This window comes from Myxocyprinus asiaticus, chromosome 22 (genome assembly GCF_019703515.2).
Source record: "Myxocyprinus asiaticus isolate MX2 ecotype Aquarium Trade chromosome 22, UBuf_Myxa_2, whole genome shotgun sequence".
Lineage (NCBI taxonomy): Eukaryota > Metazoa > Chordata > Actinopteri > Cypriniformes > Catostomidae > Myxocyprinus > Myxocyprinus asiaticus.
The window spans coordinates 7,782,253-7,804,141 of NC_059365.1; the positions used below are offsets into that span (position 1 = coordinate 7,782,253).

General features: G+C 38.0%; 1 protein-coding gene across 1 annotated transcript in view; it reads right to left on the reverse strand.

The window, feature by feature from the left end:
* Positions 1-21,889, reverse strand: part of LOC127413364 (fibroblast growth factor receptor-like 1) — a 98,873-nt gene that overhangs the window by 42,054 nt on the left and 34,930 nt on the right. The window contains exon 3 of the mRNA XM_051650463.1: positions 16,010-16,282. Within this exon, the coding sequence (XP_051506423.1) occupies positions 16,010-16,282 (273 nt within the window). The remainder of the gene's footprint in view (positions 1-16,009; positions 16,283-21,889) is intronic.

Sequence of the window (21,889 nt, forward strand, 5' to 3'; positions counted from 1 at the left end):
TTCAGCAAATTGAAAAAGCGGAGAACATGAAATGATCCAAATAATTTTTAAATTTATTTTCCTTTAATTTTAGTCTCAAAGGCAGATCTCAGTGTACTCTTGATCAACCAATGCCTAAACTGTGTATATAAAACAATAAAATAAAATAAAAATGAATATCTAATTTGAACTAAAAGAAACTCGGGGTGCCCCTGTCTGAGTGGAGACACCAAGAGAGATGAGGTTTTCCCATTCAAAGTGTGCAGACTATTATTTGCACCATCCTTCTGCGGATGTCTCCGATGTCACAAGGACATCCTCACATTCTATTCAAGATACCACTACATCCGGGTGTGATATCTAGCCACTGCTAGATTCTTAATAAAGACTTCAAGTGAGGACTAGAACATAAGCGTGGACTGTCAGAACCACTCCCGCCCACTCTCTGTACAGAGTGCGGGGTGTCTTAGGCCTCTTTTATTCTGGTACTAACAGCAGCGCCTCACTCAATCTCTCCACCAGACAGTCCCTAACAAAATAATAAAATCTACCTATCTTATTTTTGTTGGTTGATCAAGTTTACACCGATAAAATTGCCTGCATTCTTCCACCATAAGCTGTAAGGGGTGACAGCTGGGTCCTCATTATGGATATTGAAGAATAAAAACTCAGAGTCAGGTTTTGCAATAATCAAAATGAGAGAGAATTTAATGATTGTTCTCTGTAGGTTCAATTGGCATCACAAGTCGATGAGATACAAAATAATTAAAATGAAAGAAAGACAAAAACAAACTAATTCAGTTGAAATCAATAAGTGCAGCACAATGCTCAGTCAGAAAATGCTCAGCTAAACAGAAGTGTTTTCAGTCTGGATTTAATTGTGGCTACTGTTGGGTCACATCTAACCTCTTCTGAAAGCTGGTTCCAGCTGCGGGTGGCACAATAGCTAAACCTACTACACAATAGTTTTCATGAGGCAGAAGCAGTTCACAACAGAGAGGCATCCCATCTTTCCAGAACTCCACTTACACTCTTCAGTTCGATTACACCCAATTCCCTGTGAAATAACAGCTGTAGGGGCTGTTCAGATCAAACACGTTCTTGAGGTAAAAAAGCAACAAATAGAAAAGAATCCAGGTGTCTCGAGATGTGTTTTTAAAAGTTGAAGTTCTATTGTCCTGACATAGTGCCTTAAAAACCAGAGATGCCTAAAACCCCCCCAGCAAAACACAGTGCAACTTTAAAAAATGTATGTTTAGCTCATGTTTCCAAAAAAGACAAAACACACACACACACACACACACACACACACACACACAAAACAGTGCAGGTGGACTCAAAAACATGTTTGGTGTGAACGGCCCCAAAGACTACAACAGTACCCTTATTCAAAATCTAGAATTCTGGCAAACTAGCTGCAAACTTACCACAAATTTGCACCAAATTTGCCACTCATTATTTTCACAGCAAATGTTTGCCAGAAGTTTGCAGCTCTTCACTGGTAGTTGTGAACCTGCAGCAAACCTTTGGCAACAACTGACAATTTGCAGCAAAGTTTTCCGCAAAGCTCATTTGCATGTGAAAATAATTGCTGCCGAATTTGCGACAAGTTTGCAGCAAATTTGCCGCCAACTCTTGATTTTTGTAAGATAGAGTTTGAAAGTAAAAATAATATTTAAAATCTTCATAGACAATAATTTTAAGCAACAACAACAAAAAATATATTTTTTAGCAATAACAAAGAAGCGTTAGGGGCCATTCAGACCAAACACTTTCTTGTGTTAAAAAACTCTAGTGCATTAAATGGAACAAAATGCATGTGTTTTGAGATGCATTTTTAAAAGCTGAAATTCTTTTGTATAGACACAGTGTCTTAAAATTGCTGCGCTCCTGCACAAGTTGCAGTAAAAAAATAAAAAATAAAAAAGCAAAGACATCCATCTAGCCCATGTTTATATAGAAAAGATTAATAAAAAAACAAATGCACGAACGCGAACAGTGTGAACAACACCATAGACTGCAACAGAAGGGTTCGGAAAGTAAAAGTTCAATTCAGAATTTTTACCGATAACATTTAAACTCTTTCAAGTCAGACCTACCATAAGCGCTAACGTTTTTTAATTATGGTATGTGCTTGTGTAAAAGCCATGAGTCTGTTTATTAAAAAAAAAAAAAAACATGTTTAATTGTCAAATTCTAGAAGTACAACACTTCAGACAATGCAGAAAAGACGCTGTTACCATGGAAACACAGCAAGCTGTTGAGTTTTTGCTAGCCGCATTAGCAAATGTTAGCTTGCTACTTACTAACCTAATGTAGGTTAACAAAACATGCTTGGTGTGTACAGCCCCTTAGAGCATAAAAAAAGAGTAGCTGTGTTTTCTGACAAGTAAACAAATTAAAAGAAATGAAATTCAAGACTGATTCAATTACATTATTTGTTGCTTTATGGAATGAGTCCTTTATTAAATCCGCCACAACGTATTTGGTCTTGCATTTTCGTCTTTCTTTGATTTTTAAATACTTTTTTCACTTGTTTTAGGGATGTGATTCATGGACAAAGTACAGAATAAAGGAAGCTGAAAATATTGGACTATGCCTTTGCAGTCTATACCTTTTCTCTCAACAATCCCTTACCCATAATTCACACATAGCATCCTTTATTGTGCAAGACTGAGGTTTAGTCTTTATTTTACAATGATTAAGAAGAAGAAAAATCATTTATCTGTCCAACCGGTAAATCAAATTTTTCAGTTATTAAAAAAGCCCTAAGTAAACAAGACTCACAATATTTCTAATAAGTCACACAAATGTAATCTGAGAGATACCTGCTGTTTGAGAACTGTAACATCTCTTCATTTTTCAAGACAGATGATTGAGGATGAGACGCAGATTTCTCAATTAAACTGATGAAACCAAATACATGCCTTCTTTCTCTTTGAATTTCATTCAGTATCTAATCATTTATTTCAGATGTCTATGAAGGCTTCTATTCAAGTCTATTTTCTTTAATTCAGCCTCAAGGCAGCTGTGGAATCTGACACTTGCGTCACAGTGTGCATGAAGACCATAGATTACAGTGAGAACGGTACGTTCTTGTCATATTGTTTTTACTCAGTGAATTCACAGCTCAGAAATTGGCTTCAATAATATACACTGTAAAATACTCAAGGATTTAACACTTTTAATCTTGCTGTGTGATTGAACTTAAAAATGCCAATTCTGCCATCAATTACTTACCCTCATGATGTTCCAAATCCATATGACTTTCTTTCTTTCGTGGAATACAAAAGAAGATATTTAAAGCAGAATAGTCAAGCTGCTCTTTTCTGTTCAATAAGGGTGAATGGTGTCCACAGCTATCAGGCAAGATTTTTAGTGAATAACGGCTTTTCAGTCTGTTCCTCACACAATGCTTTCATATGGATGAGAAGAATTAGAATATGGTCTGCATTTAAGATGCTTTTATGGTGCCTTTGTTCTACAGCCCCTGGTCCCCATGCACTTTTTTTATTGTATGGAAAGGAGCAGCTCAAAACTTCTGCTAAACTTCTCCTTTAATATTTCACGGAGGAAAGTAAGTCATAAGGGTTTGGAATAGGGCTGTTTCGATACAATCAAATATCGATATATTGCGGGGGCCTGGGTAGCTCAGCGAGTAAAGATGCTCACTACCACCCCTGGAGTCACGAATCCAGGGCGTGCTGAGTGACTCCAGCCAGGTCTCCTTAGCAACCAAATTGGCCCGGTTGCTAGGGAGGGTAGAGTCACATGGGGTAACCTCTTCGTGGGGCTGCGTGGTGAGTCGTGCGTGGATGCCGTGGAGAATAGCGTGAAGCCTCCACACGTGCTATGTCTCCGCGGTAATGCGCTCAACAAGCCATGTGATAAGATGCGTGGATTGATGGTCTCAGACGCAGAGGCAACTGAGATTCGTACTCTGCCACCCAGATTGAGTCACTATGCCACCACGTGGACTTAGAGCGCATTGGAAATTGGGCATTCCATATTGGGGAGAAAATAAAAATAAAAAAAAATGTATTGATATATTGCAGTATTTTATCTCCAGCATTTCAATAAAGAAGCAGGTTGTCTAAATAAGTGCAAACTCATTTGGCTCTAGGGCTGTGCAACAATATAGATTTTCATATCTTCATTTGAAGGATCCTGATGTTGATTCTAAAAATCCAAAGATGGCTTTTTCATTCTATCTGCAATCCTCACCCTAAATCATTTGCATACGTTACTAAAATATTTGTATTTGCAGCTGGCTGGTAATTTTTCATATTCCACTCACCAGTGTTTGAGTAGTGTAGTGGCGAAGAAGTTCAGCACCGAGATCTTTTCACTGCATGACTCTTTGACTCTTTCTGTTAAATGTGTCTCCAAAGACAAGACCCACGCTGCACGCAATCCATTTGACATGTCTCTTTTAATGCAATTTTTGTTCGCTACCATTAGTGATTGATCAAAAAACATCAAAAGAAACATTTAATTCTACTCATGCATAACACGGATTCCACAAACACAGCCACTGGTCTTAAAGAGAACGAAGTTGTTCTACATGTCAGTGTAAATACTTGTAAATAGTACAAACTAGGCATGTACACAACAAACATGTAACAAAAAATATACTGTATATGCAATTTAATATATGCAATTTCAAGACATGTTTACAGAATATGTGGACATTTATAAAAAGTGACCAAAATGATGAAAATTTATTTCATACTGTATGTAAGCAAAATTGAAATTATAATCGAAATATACCCAAATGATTCGAAATTGAATCATGATATTGTGATGTATCGTGATGTATCGAATTGTGACATGTGTATCGAAATATGTATCATATTGTGAAGTGGCTGGCGATTCCCAGCCCTAGTTTGGGACAACAAGAGAGTAAGCAAATGATGGTAGAATTTTCATTTTTTGGGTGAACTAATCCTTTAAAGTCTTTCACAATTAATGTTTCACACACCCACTGCCAGTTTGACCATGATAGGGCCTCCTGAAATCCATAGGGAAACACTGCGTAGATATCAGCAGATGTCTCAAGCCCCTGTTTTCCTACTCGCTGATCACTACCAGATGTTGGCTGAACAGCAGTTTCTAGGGCCTGAACAAACTCCACAAATCACTATAAATCACCAGCCACTTCCCAGCAGCTTCCTACATGTCTCAATACCGCAATCATGTCTGCACTGTCACTGCAAACAAACGGTAAATCTCAATCTGCAACATATTGCTTTTCTTTTGATAGTTAGTTTATGCAGGTGAGGGCCAAAACAACACAACAACCAGGAACAGGGTATTGAAAGCAATATAAACACTGCACAAAATCATGTTCTAAATCAGTATTTTTGTCTTGTTTTCTAGAGAGAATTTGATTGGATAATAATCTGTGCAGTGCAAGATGTCATCAATATATATTTTTTTTAATTTTCACAGAAGATAAAAGACTGTCAATTTTAAGTGCATATATTTGTGCATATATAAAAGATAATTTTGTCAACTTTTAGGGGTCCCCTAGCATATATTTGGCTTCAAAGCTAATGGACTAAAATCCAAAAATAGAAAAAACCATTTGTCAATGAGGTAAGAAAATAAATATAACTTAAGATGTATTCTCTGGAATAGTCTTTAAGCGATAATTCACTCAAAAATGAAAATTCTGTCTGATTTTCATTTAATTTAAAAAATATATATTTTCTTAATCAGTATGTTTGTCTTGCTTTAGATTAAACATGTCTCACCATACTTTAAACAAAATACATTTACTAGAGAAGCAAAACTGCATAGATACTGAAGGGATAGTTTAACCAAAATAGAATATTCTATCATTATTTACTCATCCTCATGTTGTTTCAAACCCATATGATTTTCTTTTTTATGTGAAACCCAAAAGGAGATGTTAGGCAGTGTTAGACTCAGTCACCATCCACTTTCAATGCAGCTTTTCTCCATACAATGAAAGTGAATGGTAACTGAGTCATTCTGCCTAACATCACTTTTTGAGTTGCAGGGAAGAAAGAAAGTCATAAAGGTTTGGAACAACATAAGGGTGAGTGAAATGATGACAGAATTTTCATTTTTGGGTGTCCTTTTAATATTTTATTTCATTTTGTTTCTCAAGAAAATGTGTCTTGTTTTAAGGATGTTTAGATATGTTTACTGTACAACACTGTTCTGTTCCTTCTATCTGTGATTGTTTTCTTTTTTTCCATCATATAATGACTCTATGTTCCATTGGTGCTCTGAAAGCTACTTCTCTTCTCATTATCTCTGCCAATGACGCATCTGCTGCCATAATACAAATGTTACAAAAAAAAAGTCAATAAATATGGATACTGTAGCAGTGCATGGAAGAATAAATGTTTGGATGCCGAGCTAGCAGTGAATGAGGGGGTGTAGGCACTATGGGAGGAAAAAGAAACATAGCAGGCCCAGTTGACAGGGAACATGGTTTGAGTCTGTGAGGAGAGAGAGAGCTTCTCAAAGCCAAAGCGGTCCATGATAGATGGACAGTAATGTGTTTCCCATCTGGTTTGATGAAGGGCAAAGCCACTAATGAGTCCTATCAACACAGGTCTCCTGTCCTCACAGTGACATTTGATCATACAGCCACACAGGACAGAAACAGACTACACATGCTGTTCTACTACGCAAAAGAGCCGGACTAAATGATGACTGGACCTGATGTTAGAAAACAAGGGTCTGGGATGAAGATAATGTTTAGATTTGGAAAACACATGATCTCACAATGCTCTTTCTGAAGTGAACCAAGTTTAGTTAAATTAAAATAAAAAATACAATTAAATAAAATTAATAAAAAATAACATTTTTATTTTAATAACATTATATATATATATATATATATATATATATATATATATATATATATATATATATATATATATATATATATATTTTTTTTTTTTTTTTTTTACTTGCTAAGGTAAGCATCCCTATTACATTTATTAATACTTACAGCAAGGGTATACTTCGTTTTGCTGTATGTTGTTCCGTCAAGCGCTCAGCCTTTCAGAGTATACTCTTTTGACACATAATGATGGGAAAATGTGAGGAACAGGTTTGGGAAATGTTGCAAACTGTATTCGAACATGCGTCATCCACATAAGCACCACAGCTTAATGCGTAACCACTAAACCACTGCTTCAGCAGACTCTGAGGTTTTTAACACAGTGGCAAGACTTATTATTAATGGAAGGGTTTGATCAAAGATCTGCAGTCTTAATCTAACATGCTTTGTGAACACATGCCTCAGTATTTATCATGGTTAAGGTCTATTAACTAAAAGAACTGGATCTGGAAGTGGGGGATGAATTAGTGGTTTCTGAAATTGCCTTGATGTTGACCTGAAATGGAGGTTATAGTGGAGTAAAAAAAAAGAGCCACAGGAAGCAAATCAAACAAACTTAAAAATATAAGATCACAAAAAGTGGAAAAATATAGGGGAATATCTATTTTCTGGATGAATTCTGGCTTCTGTGTAGTACTTTGGTGCCATCAAATATAATAAAGTTGGAAAGGAAAACTGTGAAAATATTTATCCGAATAAAACATGGTCTGTGATGATGGAGTTGGCAGGGTGATAAGAAAAAGGTGTCAATATTCTTCAAATGCAAACATAGAACAATAAAAGGCAAAACTTTAGGTGTCCTAAACAAATCACTGAAACCACAAAAGCATTCTGAGGAAGAAATGGATCACTCTTCATCCTCCTTTCCACAGAAGAATATATGACTCCACTTTATTTTACAATGCGCAAATCCATATAAACACCATAATGTGGATGTTATAACATATAATAAATGTTTTCCACTAGGGGAATCATATTTAAAAGCCATAGCAAATTGTGCAACAATACGACATCTATGAATATAAATGTTTTAATTATAAATAAAAGACAAGCCCAGAGATTGGTGGAAACCTCAAAATTGGTGGTTGGAAATTGTTAGAACCATGACAAAAAAACACATTTTAGATATTTAAAGGTGCAATATGTAACATTTTTCATGTAATATTCACATTTTTTTTTTGCCAATGTGTGAACGGCTTGTAACGCAACTTAAAAAATGAGCCCTTCCGGACTTCCTAGGTTGCCTATTAAAGCCTGTAGACTGATTTTCATGCGAAGGGAGCAGGTCGCTTTTGCCGGGAAAATCCAAAGGATGTGACGTTTTGCGCGCTCCCGAGAGCCTTGCCTCAGTGCCTCTGCTATTTAACTGTGTCAACAGACAGTCTGCAACACTAGGTAACGTTATCTTAAAAATGGAATCCAGCAAACGGCCGTCTCCAAACACAACACCGACTCCTACACAAACTCAGAGTAAGCCAAAAAAAAAAAACATTTACTGAACCCCGTCTGGCTAAGTGGGAACGTGATCGTGGTCGAGCGAAAACTAGCGAAAACAATGCCTCCAGGTCATGCAAAGTCTTTGGTTGTCTTGCATGAACCGCACGTTTGAGATCTCCCCAGAGTGGCTCGATGATATTAAGGTCAGGAGACTGTGATGGCCACTCCAGAACCTTCACCTTTTTCTGCTGTAACCACTGGAGGGTCAACTTGGCCTCGTGCTTAAGGTCATTGTCGTGCTGGAAAGTCCAAGAGCGTCCCATGCCCAACTTTCGTGCAGAAGAATGCAAATTGTCTGCCAGTATTTTCTGATAACATGATGCATTCATCTTGCCAACAATTTTCACAAGATTCCCCGTGCCCGTGCCTTTAGAGCTCACACACCCCCTATAGGCCTTGTTGACCCCTCTCCAAACATAGCGCTTATGGTTGTGACCATAAAGCTGTATTTTGGTCTCATCACTCCAAATTACAATTGGCGCAGTAAAGGCTTCTTTCTGGCAACTCGACCATGCAGCTCATTTTTGTTCAAGTATCATCGTGTTGTGCTCCTTGAAACAACCACACTGTCTTTTTCCAGAGCAGCCTGTATTTCTCCTGAGGTTACCTGTGGGTTTTTCTTTGTATCCCGAACAATTATTCTGGCAGTTGTGGCTGAAATCTTTCTTGGTCTACCTGACCTTGGCTTGGTATCAAGAGATCCCTGAATTTTCCACTTCTTAATAAGTGATTGAATAGTACTGACTGGCATTTTCAAGGCTTTGGATATCTTTTTATATCCTTTTCCATCTTTATAAAGTTCCATTACCTTGTTACGCAGGTCTTTTGACAGTTCTTTTCTGCTCCCCATGGCTCAGTATCTAGCCTGCTCAGTGCATCCACGTGAGAGCTAACAAACTCATTGACTATTTATACACAGACAATAATTGCAATATAAAAAGCCACAGGTGTGGAAAATGAACCTTTAATTGCCATTTAAACCTGTGTGTTTCACCTTGTGTGTCTGTAACGAGGCCAAACATTCAAGGGTATGTAAACTTTTGATCAGGGCCATTTGGGTGATTTCTGTTATCATTATGATTTAAAAAGGAGCCAAACAACTATGTGATAATAAATGGCTTCATATGATCACTATCCTTAAATAAAAGACAGTTTTTTTGCATGATCAGTCATATTTTCAAAATCAATGCCAAAATTTCACAATTTCTGCCAGGGTATGCAAACTTTTGAGCACAACTGTATGTGACTAATGGGACTATTCTGCAATTGCCTAAAGTATTGTATTGCTCTAAAAAGGTAGATACTGTACTTTTCTATCAGGCATAAAAATAACAAAAAAACTGTATAAAGGCTGAGCATAATTATAAATTATTTATTTTACCATCTCTACTTCCCTGGTAATTCAGTTTAACACTCACAAATTTTTTTTTTTTTAATGATAGAGCATTTAATGTTTGTTGCAAAGCAGGCCAGTTTACTTATTTTATTCTTAAAACATTACCCATTTACACGCTAAAAGGGTCATGAGGCGGGTCTCGTCAATAGATTGTCTGCCAATGGTTTGGCTTTCCATTTAGCACACAACTGAATTAAACAGGCTGCATGACTCTGATAAATGATTACTACAAGAGTTAGATTAAAATACAGCTGCGAGGGAACTTCAACATTTATAAATTACATTAATAAAAAATACATATTCGTCTCTCGCTTGCATTTGCTCGCGTGTCAATGATTACCCCTCCGTGTGTCAATGATGCCGATATCTATGTTTGGATTTTATTAAAGTTCATCACTGAGAAGGTTTGCCTGCAAACTTGGTAGCACCAAACAGCACAAGCAGTTTCAAGAATGGACACAAAGTGGCCGTATAACACTTTTCCTTGAGCAGAAGAATATTTATAAAATATTGATTTATTTATAATATATTTATAAAAGTTTGTTCAAAGGGGAAAGTGAGAGCTATAAAGAGCACACTCACATGCATGGTTGCCAGATTGCACAAAATAAGTATAACATTAGGCAGAATATTTCCAATTTGCGCAAGTATAAATCTCTAATTGGGGGGTTTGCATCTTTTATCTGGCAACCCTGAGCATGTTAAATGCTTGTGGAGGCGCGTTAGGTCCCAATGCAAGATAACTGAAATATCCAATAAAAATCACTTTTAGGATAAAGACTAAACCATGTGGAAGCCGTATTTCACCCATGTCTGCTCTAGTAGATGCACATGCAGGGGTCGACATCACTAATGATCCACTGTATGCTACAAAACGTCTATGAATATAAAGATGTTTCATTCTAAATAAAAGACAAGCCCAGAGATTGGCGAAAACCTCAAAATTGGTGGTTGGAAATCACTAGAACCATGAGTTGGGTGAGTAGGCAAATGTTGGGTGGTGTAGCTACATGGCTCATTAAGATTGCTAACCAGAGGTTGCATCAACCATTAAAACTGTCATTTAAACCTAGTGCGTTATTTCATTAGTTTTTCGCAGTATATGTAAATATGCGACTTCACCCTCTCTTTTCTCTAGCTCTCTCTCTCTCTCTCTTTCTCTCTAGCATGTTATAAAATAACACACTAGGTTTAAATTACATTTTTAATGGTTGATGCAACCTCTGGTTGGCAATCTTAATGAGCCATGTAGAGAGATGTGTTAATACAGTTTGTCCCATATTTTAGCATCTCGCAAACAAACAGCTGAGAACACTTCAGTATAATAGAGTCAGTTTTGCATAGAAGTGTAGTAAGTTGCATACTAATGGCTGTTGCTACATCACACAGACACTACACTTGATGCAGGGGAAGGATAAGGGGAGAGTAATAATAATCAGCACGCTTACTGTTTTCTGTCGACCTAAAACAGCTGGCATTTTTTTGTTAAAATATAACTAATGGTATGGAATTACACTGCATGTCATATTGCATTGTGTGTGTGCTTGTTCTGAGCCTTGTCGAACTGACAGTGTGAAAAACTACGGCACCTATTAAAAAAGAACAGTACAGGTTAAGTTAATGAAGTCAGTGAAATCACGATATAACATGTAATCAAATTACTTAGTTTATTAAAAATAGTCAACATAGAATTTCATGTTTATTTTCAGGTTCAGAGAATACAATGAAACCAAAGATAGAGCAGCCAGTGTCAGCTCCAGACAGAGCAGCATTGACTCATATTTAACACAGACAGGGGGAGTGCAGTTTTACAGTCACACTCATCCCAGGCAAAAATCCATGAATGAGTTGATCATTAAGGACCTCATCATTTCATGCAGTGTGGGGCATGTGGTGAGTTGTGCGTGGATGCTGCAGAGAATAGCGTGAAGCCTCCACACGCGCTATATCTCCGCGGTAATGCGCTCAACAAGCCACTTATGTGATAAGATGTGCAGATTGACGGTCTCAGAGGTGGAGGCAACTGAGATTCATCCTCCGCCCCGGATTGAGGTGAGTCACTATGCCACCATGAGCGCATTGGGACTTGGGCATTCCAAATTGGGGAGAAAAGAAAAAAAATTGGGGAGGAAAAAAAAAAAAGTAATGAGTAATAAGAGATGTTTTGTGACTTGAGACTCGACTCGGACTTGTGACAAAAGAGGACACATGCTCTCTGTGGCTGATGCCGAAAAACTAATTCAGGCATTCATTACCTCAAGATTAGATTATTGTAATGCAATACTGGGAGGATGTCCAGCAAGATATCAATAAATAAACTTCAATTGGTTCAAAATGCAGCAGCCAGAGTGCTGACGAGAACCAAGAAATATGATCATATTAGCCCCATTTTATCATCGTTACATTGGCTACCTGTTAAATTTCATATTAATTTTAAAATTCTGTTAACTACATGCAAAGCTTTGAACGGTCTAGCTCCGCAGTACTTAAGTGACCTTCTACCACGCTATATTCCATCACGTTCATTACAATCGCAAAATTCTGGCCTGTTAATAGTTCCTAGAATATCAAAATCCACAAAAGGAGGTAGATCCTTTTCATATTTGGCTCCTAAACAATGGAATAGTCTCCCTAACACTGTTCGAGATGCAGGCACACTCACTCAGTTCAAGTCTAGACTAAAGACACATCTATTTAGCCAGGCATACACCTAATTTATCCTTCAACTCACAATTAGGCTGTTTAGTTAGGTCTGCCGGAACCAGAAACATTAATCATGATCTATAACTCTGCAATAAATTGAATGGCATCTATGCTAATATTATTTTATTTGTTTCCCTGTCTCAACTTCGGGACTCCTTTCCTGAGGTCACCAGAACCGGCCAGATCCAGCTCCGTTCCTGCTTGGTGTTGGACTCCACTGCTACATGTTGCTGTGTGATGATGACTAATAGCAGCCGGTGCTAGCCAAACATCACTTCAGTCTATTAAGATGGACTTCAGAGGATGAACTGATGCCAACTCCAACCATAAGACATGGGATACTTTATATGCCATAGCCTGAACCTTGGACTTAGGATAGACCTCACCGAAATTACCGGCCAGGTTGAACTGCGATGCACCTAACTGATCTCTGCCTACATCACCTCAGTCTAATGATGGACTACACTCTTGAAATGGAATACATAGACTATCATTTAATTGCCAACAAAACCCTTCATCAACCAACTAACAAGGACAATGCATCTATGTGAACTTCTGCAGTTAATCCAGGATGAACTTCAAAGACATTTGTCATTAATCGTACAGTTCATACAAAATCTTTGTTTTAAACACTGACCCTTAAAACTTACTTAGTTTAATTATTTTAAACCATGACTTCCACTATACATAAGTAATATTGGCATTATATTCATGATGTTAGCCAGAGGGGAACTGGCTCCCACAGTGAGCCTGGTTTCTTCCAAGGTTATTTTTCTCCATTAAACAACATCTTATGGAGATTTGTGTTCCTTGCCACAGTCGCCTTCGGCTTGCTCACTGGGGTTATAAATACAATTTAATTACTTATTTTTAAACAATTCACAATCGTATTTTATCAAACTACACAATGATGACTCTAAGACATTATAGATATTACAGTTTTATCTTCTGTTAATGCCTGATCTTCTGTAAAGCTGCTTTGAAACGATGTGTGTTGTGAAAGGTGTTATACAAATAAAAATGACTTGACTTGACTTGAGACTTGACTCGGACTCCTGGGTAAAAGACTTGACTCAGACTCCAGCTTAAAGACTTTAGACTTGATTCAGACTTAAGATGAAAGACTTGTGAACATTTCTGCATGATGCTGAGTAAATTATGATTAAATTAAAATTTTTAGTCGACTTTCTCCTTTAAATATCATTATTCGCTCAACATAAATATAAATTGTGGGATTTTTAAAGAACTTTAAACAACTTATCACCAATCAAACTACAGCTCGGTCTCAACTGGCGAGGCTTGAATTATATGTAAAGGTGGGATGTGCCAGCAAAGAGATTAGAAAACAAGTCCAAGTTCAAGGGCCTGACTGAAAAGCATGGCGGAGACGGTTGCCGTGCATCAAAGCAATCCTGGCACATCTTGGGCTTCCCAGCACACTGGATGCAGCTGCTTAACTGAGGTCATCTTGGCAGTTGCCCCCCTTCCCCCCTACACCCACAGTCCAAAGTTCAGGTGTCCAATTATTGCTGCAGAGAATCAGCTGCAGAGAAACTTCTCATTCATGCTTAATTATCAGAAGACTTTATACACGCTCATTTTCTTACTCTCAAATTCAGTGCTTTGATTCTCCTCGGACAATTAATGCTGTAGTTTTTGAACAAGAGTAGGAGGAGAAGGGCTAGATTTTAAACATTGTTCTTACTTTGAAGTTTTAATTACTATTTTCCTTAAATTACTTTGATTCATTTCTTTGTTTGTTTTATGCTAAACATCTTGAAGTGCAGACCTAACCAAAATTCAAACCAAGTGTACATTTTCAGAACTAAGTTTCTTACGATTTTAAATGATTCGCTATGGAAATCTTCACACAGTATAAAAATTTGCACGTTCAATGATCCAATGTTTTCTCGGAGCATAGGTTGATTTTTGTGTTCGTTCTGCAAAAATACTCATCGACCAATGAGATACAAGCTGGGTCATGTGTCTGGTACCAGCATTCAGGATGTCGAGCTGTTGATATGTTTGGCCTCCAGGTATAAACAACTATATGATAATAAAGGCTAATTAAATGGGAATATATATGTCACTCAATGTAAAAAGGCCTCAAAGTTTTCTAAATCAAACCTTTTTTTAATTGAGCGACGTGACAAACAATGACACAAACTGCAGCCAAAAATCGCAAACCATTTTTGCAACTGAACTATTCACACCAAGTGGAATGCAAAGTGTTTGTCAATCTCTGAGAAAACTCCACAAAAGTTTTTTGATTCAGCTTCCCTTTGTCCTAATTTATATACGAGTAAGATATTAAATCAGAGGGGATTATAAATTAGCACGCGTACTTTGACAAATATTATACACATTGTCCTAGTATAATGCAATAATTAACAGGGCAAAAGAAAATCATTTTCTACACCCTGTTATCTGTCTGGGGACTCAATAGGGCTGGATTTTATTTATACTTCAGCAGAGAACAAGTTTATTTAGTCAGTAGTCTACAAGATGCACATGCAGGGGTCGACATCACTAATGATCCACTGTATGCTACAAAACAAACAGTTCATTCACTGTTGAGGATGTTCTCGATTCCCGTAATTTAGCTCCATTGTCTTGCATTACATAGGGCTCATCTGAGAGGCAAATAAAAGGATCATTAACTTCGTCCAGCTAATATAAAACTCACCCTGAAAGAGGCACTCCACCAGGGCCTCCATTTAGACTTGGCATTGCTTTAAATGGATGCTTTATTTCAGTCCCCAAATACCCCACTGGTTTTACATTATCTTCCTTAAAGTTTAAGGTGGCTACACCCAGAGGGCAGAAGTGATCATTGTGCTATTTGAAGTTATGTGATTTGCTGATTTGCGACAGTGTACCATCTCTGATGAATGCATTCAGAGTAGGGTTCATGTCCTCAAAAAGTCTGTAAGGGGGCTGGTGAGATCACAAGACTGGCCCAGAGCCCCTCCTCATGTGGGCGCTCGGATCACACTGTGGAACGCAGCCAAATTAGGCCCAGATTAATTTGGCAATTGGCCAGTGTGCTCATTCAGACCTCTAAACTTTACACACAACAGAACAAAGGTCCATCTACTGGACAGCAAGACTGAGAAAAGGCCATCGAAAAACCCAAAATGTTCAGAGAGATAAGGATGAAGTATTTTAAGGATTTATTACGCAAATTTGTACGATTTGGCCATTTCTGATTGGCTAAAACTGAGGAAGTTGCTGTTTATGGATATAAACTTTTGTCAGTGTAGACACCATAGTTAATATAAAAAAAAGGGCTGAGGGTATAGAAGTACATTCTGTTCAATATGTCGTACAAAATACCCAAAATTATCAAATACTGTACATTGGGAAGAAGCCTTTTAAGGATCATTAAATAAAATATGACATCAACTCTGACTAAGTTTTATTAAAGACTTTATTGTCTGATGAATATCTGCTACACACATAAAAAAAAAAAAAAATTAATCCGGAATAGGAGATGTTGTTTTCAATATAATCATAAATTTTAAGAAGTTAAAATAGCACAAAACACTTACCGATGACGATAAGAGTGTAGTTAATGTTGACACTGCCGAAGCCATTGGTGGCTTTACAAATGAATGTTCCAGCATCCTCTGCCTCCACCTCTGTGATACGCAGGGCTTGCTGGAGAACTCTGAAGCGCATCCAACCGCTGTGGATGTTCCGTCCATCTTTGGTCCACATAATGAGAGGTGGTGGGTCCCCATCCACAGGACATTGAAGTTTCATGGTGCGTCCAATCTTCACAGTCTGCCGGTGGGCAATCTTCTCCGCTACACGTGGAGGACCTACAGAAGAATAGATCAGTAAACACAAGCTGTTAATACTTTTCATGATAGAGCACAAATGACAATTAAGTACAAATATAGCTTTCACACTCGAGTCCAAAACCAAATTTCCAAAATGTGCTAGATGGACGTCTTAGACCTCCTCGTTTTTAGACACAGTGTTAGTTAAATAATTTAATGTCAACTTTTAAAAGCATGTCTCGAAACACCTGCATTCTAGCTTTTTGTAGCTAATTCGCTCAGAATGATCCTTTACAGCATATTAAATATTTAGTCATTAACACAAGTACATTTAGAAGCTGTTTATTGACGCAAAATATGGGGTAATTTCAGGTAAATTGAGCTTCTTTTTGACATTCATCTCAAAAGTCAAAAAGTGGCCCAATTTACATTAAATTGCCCTTGATAATCAATAGCAGTTGACTTTTCAATTTGCGTTCACATGAATCAAGCCCCCAAATCCTCTTTTTAAATGGACTTGAGAGTGATTCCTTTTACTCTAATTGGCTTTTACTTTAATTGAACTTGAATCAAAATTTATTCAAACTGGTCCCACCAAAAACCACTAGTGTGAAAGTGGCATACGATTGCCCACTCTCGTGCAAGACTTGAGATTTTCTGTCCTAAATGTCTTCTACAGAAGTTTCTTCTTGCATACTGGTTGTTGGACTCAAACATACAAAACTAGGGCCTCAGGGGCCTGGGTACCTCAGTGGTAAAAGATGCTGGCCACCACCCCTGGAGTTCGCTAGTTCGAATCCCAGGGCGTGCTGAGTGACTCCAGCCAGGTCTCCTAAGCAACCAAATTGGCCCGGTTGCTAGGGAGGGTAGCCTCCTCGTGGTCGCTATAATGTGGTTCGTTGTTGGTGGGGCGCGTGGTGAGTTGAGCACAGATGCCGCGGTGGATGGCATGAAGTCTCCACACGCACTATGTCTCCGTGGCAACGCGCTCAACAAGCCACGTGATAAGATGCGCGGGTTGATGTCTCAGATGCAGAGGCAACTGGGATTCATCCTCCGCCACCTGGATTGAGGCAAATCACTACGCGACCACGAGGACTTAAAAGCGCACTGGGAATTGGGCATTCCAAATTGGGTGAAAAAATACAAATAACAATAGGGCCTCAATGCTTTAAACCAAGACATTTGCTTTCCAAGAGATCAGGCTGAGCTTTAAAGCTTCTCAGCCTGGCTGAACAGAGCGAGGCTTCCCCCTGCCCAAGCACACAGCCATGCTTACTCTTGCTAAAAGACTGAAGGCAGGAAATTGATAGTGTCACTGTTTATGTCTGCGGGGAAATTGTAACCGCAGTCCCCTGTCAGCCAGCCATGTCTCGCTGGCTTACTCTGCTACTGGACTGCAACGGGCGGCATTGTTTGTGCGCTCCTCATTTGGTGGCTTCTCCGAGGTTAGAAAGGTCAGAGTCTGCAAATACTGTCCCCACTCAAGGCTGCGTGAGTCACTCTAATGTCTGTTTAAGTAAGACTTATGCCAGATTGGATCCATTTAGCTGCCACAAAACCAGGCTTAGGAAGATTTTGTGGCGAAAAATTGGAGAAACAGATTTCCATATGCAGTCATATGCATTAAGGATATTGTTAGAGATCTTTTCTTAAAAAACACCCCCAAAAAAACACCTTTTCATGAGTTCCAAGATCATGGGTTCAATTCCCAGGGAAGACACAAACTAACAAACTAATAAAATATATGCCTTGAATGCACTCTCAAAGAAAATTGATTTTGTCTTTTGAAAAGGTGATTGACTCTTTTAAAAGAATAGTTCACCCAAAAATGAATATTTTCTCATCATTTACTCACCCTCATGCCATCCAAGAGGTATATGACTTTCTTTCTTTTGCTGAACACAAACAAAGATTTTTTTAGAATAATATTTCAGCTCTGTAGGTCATCACAATGCAAGTGAATCTTTTGAAGCTCCAAAAAGCACATAAAGGCAGCATAAAAGTAATCCATACCACTCCAGTGGTTAAATCTATATCTTCATAAGCGATATGAAAGGTTTGGGTGAAAAATAGTCCTTTTTTACTATAAATTCTCCTCCCTGCTCAGAAGGTGGCGATAAGCATGAAGAATGCGAATCATCAAAAACAAAAGAAGAATGTGAAAGTGAAAGTGGAGGTTTATAGAATATTGATCTGTTTCTCACCCACACTTATCATATCGCTTTGATGCGTCAATTATGACAGAATTTAAATTTTGGGTGAACTATTCCTTTAAAAGAGCCAATCGCCTTTTTAAAAGACACCTGTCAGTTTTCTTTGAGAATGTATATGAAAAATTTAGTTTTTTAGCTTGATCTGAGCTAAAGCAGCACTTTTTTTATACGATTCATGTCAGATTATATTGCGGATACGAAATATGTTATTTGCTCATAATCTTGACCAACTGTTTTGGATAAGCATAAAAATACACAGCACAAACAAATATTGGGTAAAATAGAACATGTTCAATTAGATATTTTTAATTAATTGAATTAATACTATTCAGTATTGAATGTATCACAACCTACATTTCTCTTGCTTGATCCGCCATCATTGATATATTTTATTATCACTGAGGTTCTCGCAATGCATGATGGGATTGCCTTCTCTTAATAATTATTAATGCTGTTAATTATACAGGAGACCTTCTACCTTGGTACATTACAAAAATGTTACAACTTTAATTTTAGCATTAGTTTTTCATTATTTTGAAACTTTTTAAAAATGTACAATTAGTTACATTTATTTTTTACATGCATAATTTGTACTATTTACATTGATATGTAGAGAAGTGCTAAAATGGTACTGTCTCTTTAAAAATAGCAGCAGTTCAACAAGCGTCTCACAGAAGCGTTTTGGTTGAGTGCATATTAATGAGCAAGGAGTCGAATGGCTTCTTTATCGAATCTATGCTTCTGTATAAGTGATTTTTATTAAATGTTTCTATATTTGTTGTTTTTGATCAAGAGACATTATTCACAGACAAATGGATTGCATGGATCTCATCTTTGGACACACATTACACTGAACAAGTCAAACCAAACTTTTACTCTTAACACGCAGTTAAAATATCTCGAAGCTCAACTTCTTCACCATACTACACAATCACAGTTGCTAATCACAGACATTTTTAGTCACTAAGCGCATCATTTTGTGATTTACTTGCATTGTACAGGGTTGCGCATAAAGTAGAAGGCAGCATAATTATACTGCCTACCTTTTGAAACAGCATAATTATGGCTAACATTTCTGGAGCTTGCCTAGTGAGGCAGCTCACTAGGTTTAGGAACTGTGCCTTTACATAATCAGAAAATAAATGGTTTCATCTTTTATATGGCGATATACTGTATATCAGTTGCCTACGAACTGAAACACCAAGCAAATCGTTTGATGTCGAAACAAAGGAGTTTTCTCAAGAAAAATGTATCTGGTGCGTGGTTTCACAATGTGCTGTGAAATGACGTGGTGCCCAGTGGGAAGGTTAGGGAGTCGCTGCAACAGGTATCAGGCCAGCTTGACAACAACACACTACTTTGTTTCACAAAGAGAAGTGGGTAGCTGACATTTTGATGGATTATAGTTGAAAGTGTGAAAAAGAAATTAGTCACAGGCAGGAGCTCGCCAGAGCCCTGTTCTCCTGCTCCGGTCCGAATGGCTTTTTCATCAGAGGCGAGTTTTGAGTAAAACCTTCCTGGTGAGCCGTTCTCACAGACTGAAATCTCATTCTCCCTTGGAAAAGACTGTACGCCCACTTTTTGAGCAGATTTATGGCCCTCTCGCTCTCAGCCTTCTGTTCGTGGGTCAGTCCCGAGGCCTCTCCTCCTCTCAGGAGCCCAGCGGCTGACGGCACTGCACATTTCACAGATCAGAGGTGCACAGGAGAAAACAAAAGCCCTAAACTTTCACAAGCAACACTCCGTTTGGCTTCCAATTCTTCTCCCTTTTAACCAAAGATGGTGATGATTAATGCAACAGCTTCCAAACAACTCAAAAAACAAAACAAAAAAAACATTCAGTGGATGCCAAGGCCAAGAAAGCATATTTTTAGTGCTTCAAAAATTACCAAAATGGCAAGACAGTGTAACAGTTTTTATTGTGCACGAATAAATTAATGTGTACAAAACTCAATAACAGGGATAGTTCACCTAAACATGAAAATTCTGTCATCATTCACTCACCCTGATGTTTTTCCAAACTCTTATGACTTTCTTTCTTCAGTGGAACAGAAAATTACTGTAGATGTTAAGCAGAATGTAGCCTCAGTCACCATTCACTTTCATTGTATGGAAAAAATATGCAATGAAAGTGAATGGTGACTGAGGGTAACAATGCTAACCTAACCCTCCTTTTTTGTTCCAGGGAAGAAAGAAAGTCATTTGGGTTTGGAACAACATCAGGGTGAGTAAATGATGACATACTTTTTTCTTTCTTTTTTTTTTTTTTTTGGTGAACTATCCATTTAAAGCTGAAGTGTGTAATTTAAGCATCAGTACCATCAACAATCAGAATTGCAAAAAGAACCTGCATTCAAACATGTTTCCCAAAAACTCCCCCTGTCTACCATTGGTCGAGGAACAGATCCTGTAGACCAGCTCTAAACTCACGCCATTGGTGGAGAGCAATGTTTTGATTGTGCCACCGAGCCACAGTGTTTACACTTTTCGGGGAAATTTACTACGAAATTATTTTAACAAAGAACATTTTATAAAAGTAAAAAGTATTTTAACCAAAGACATTACACACTCAGCTTTAAATAGCGAAGTCTTTGAGAAACTGTGCGTCTATGTAAATATTGGGTGTGTTTGTGTGTGACTAAATTTGTGGGCAAAGAACTCTCTGAATGGGGGGAACAGCAGGTCAAACTCTTTAAAAGGCAATCTGTTTTCTCCATTCAACATAAATGCATTCCCTTCTGTTGCAGCCAAAACCAGGACTATGCAATACGTCTCCTTTGCCTGTTGCACTGGGGATCTCTTTTCAAGCTGCAGTCGTCCATAACCCTCCTTCCCTTTTACGGCTTGCTGGCTTAAGGTAGTCCAACATGCACGCCTGGAATGTCCACTAATGACGGGAAAAAGACGGCCCAAGACTCATGTAAGAGGCCAACGTAAGTAGCATTCCATCATATACTCTCTTTAAACCCAAGTGCACTCTGCCAATGAGCGTCTCCAGGGCCCTGTGGAGCCCTATCTGTGGTTACTGTAAAGACAACTTTCCCTTTAGAGTCAAAATCAATCCTTGAGCCAACTACATAGGGCCCTTTGGTGCAAAAAAACATAATATTTTTGCTGGCTTTATTTGGGAAAAACATGACGGATTTTGGTGTGCAGGAATGTGTGTACTTATAAAACATTTATCAACCTTCAGGAAGGAGCCAGTGATAGACTAAGATAACCCTCACCATGCCTTAACTTCCTCTGTCTTACAGGAGGATGTTGTGGAGCCATTACTCTGATATAAAATTACTCATATTGTGATACAGAATTTGGGTCATATCGCCCACCCCTAATTTTAACTGTAGTTGTCCTAATCGTGCTTTTGAAATGGGACTACTTTTCTAGGCTGAAAAATTACATCCTGTGGGTAGAGTTTTGTACCATTAAA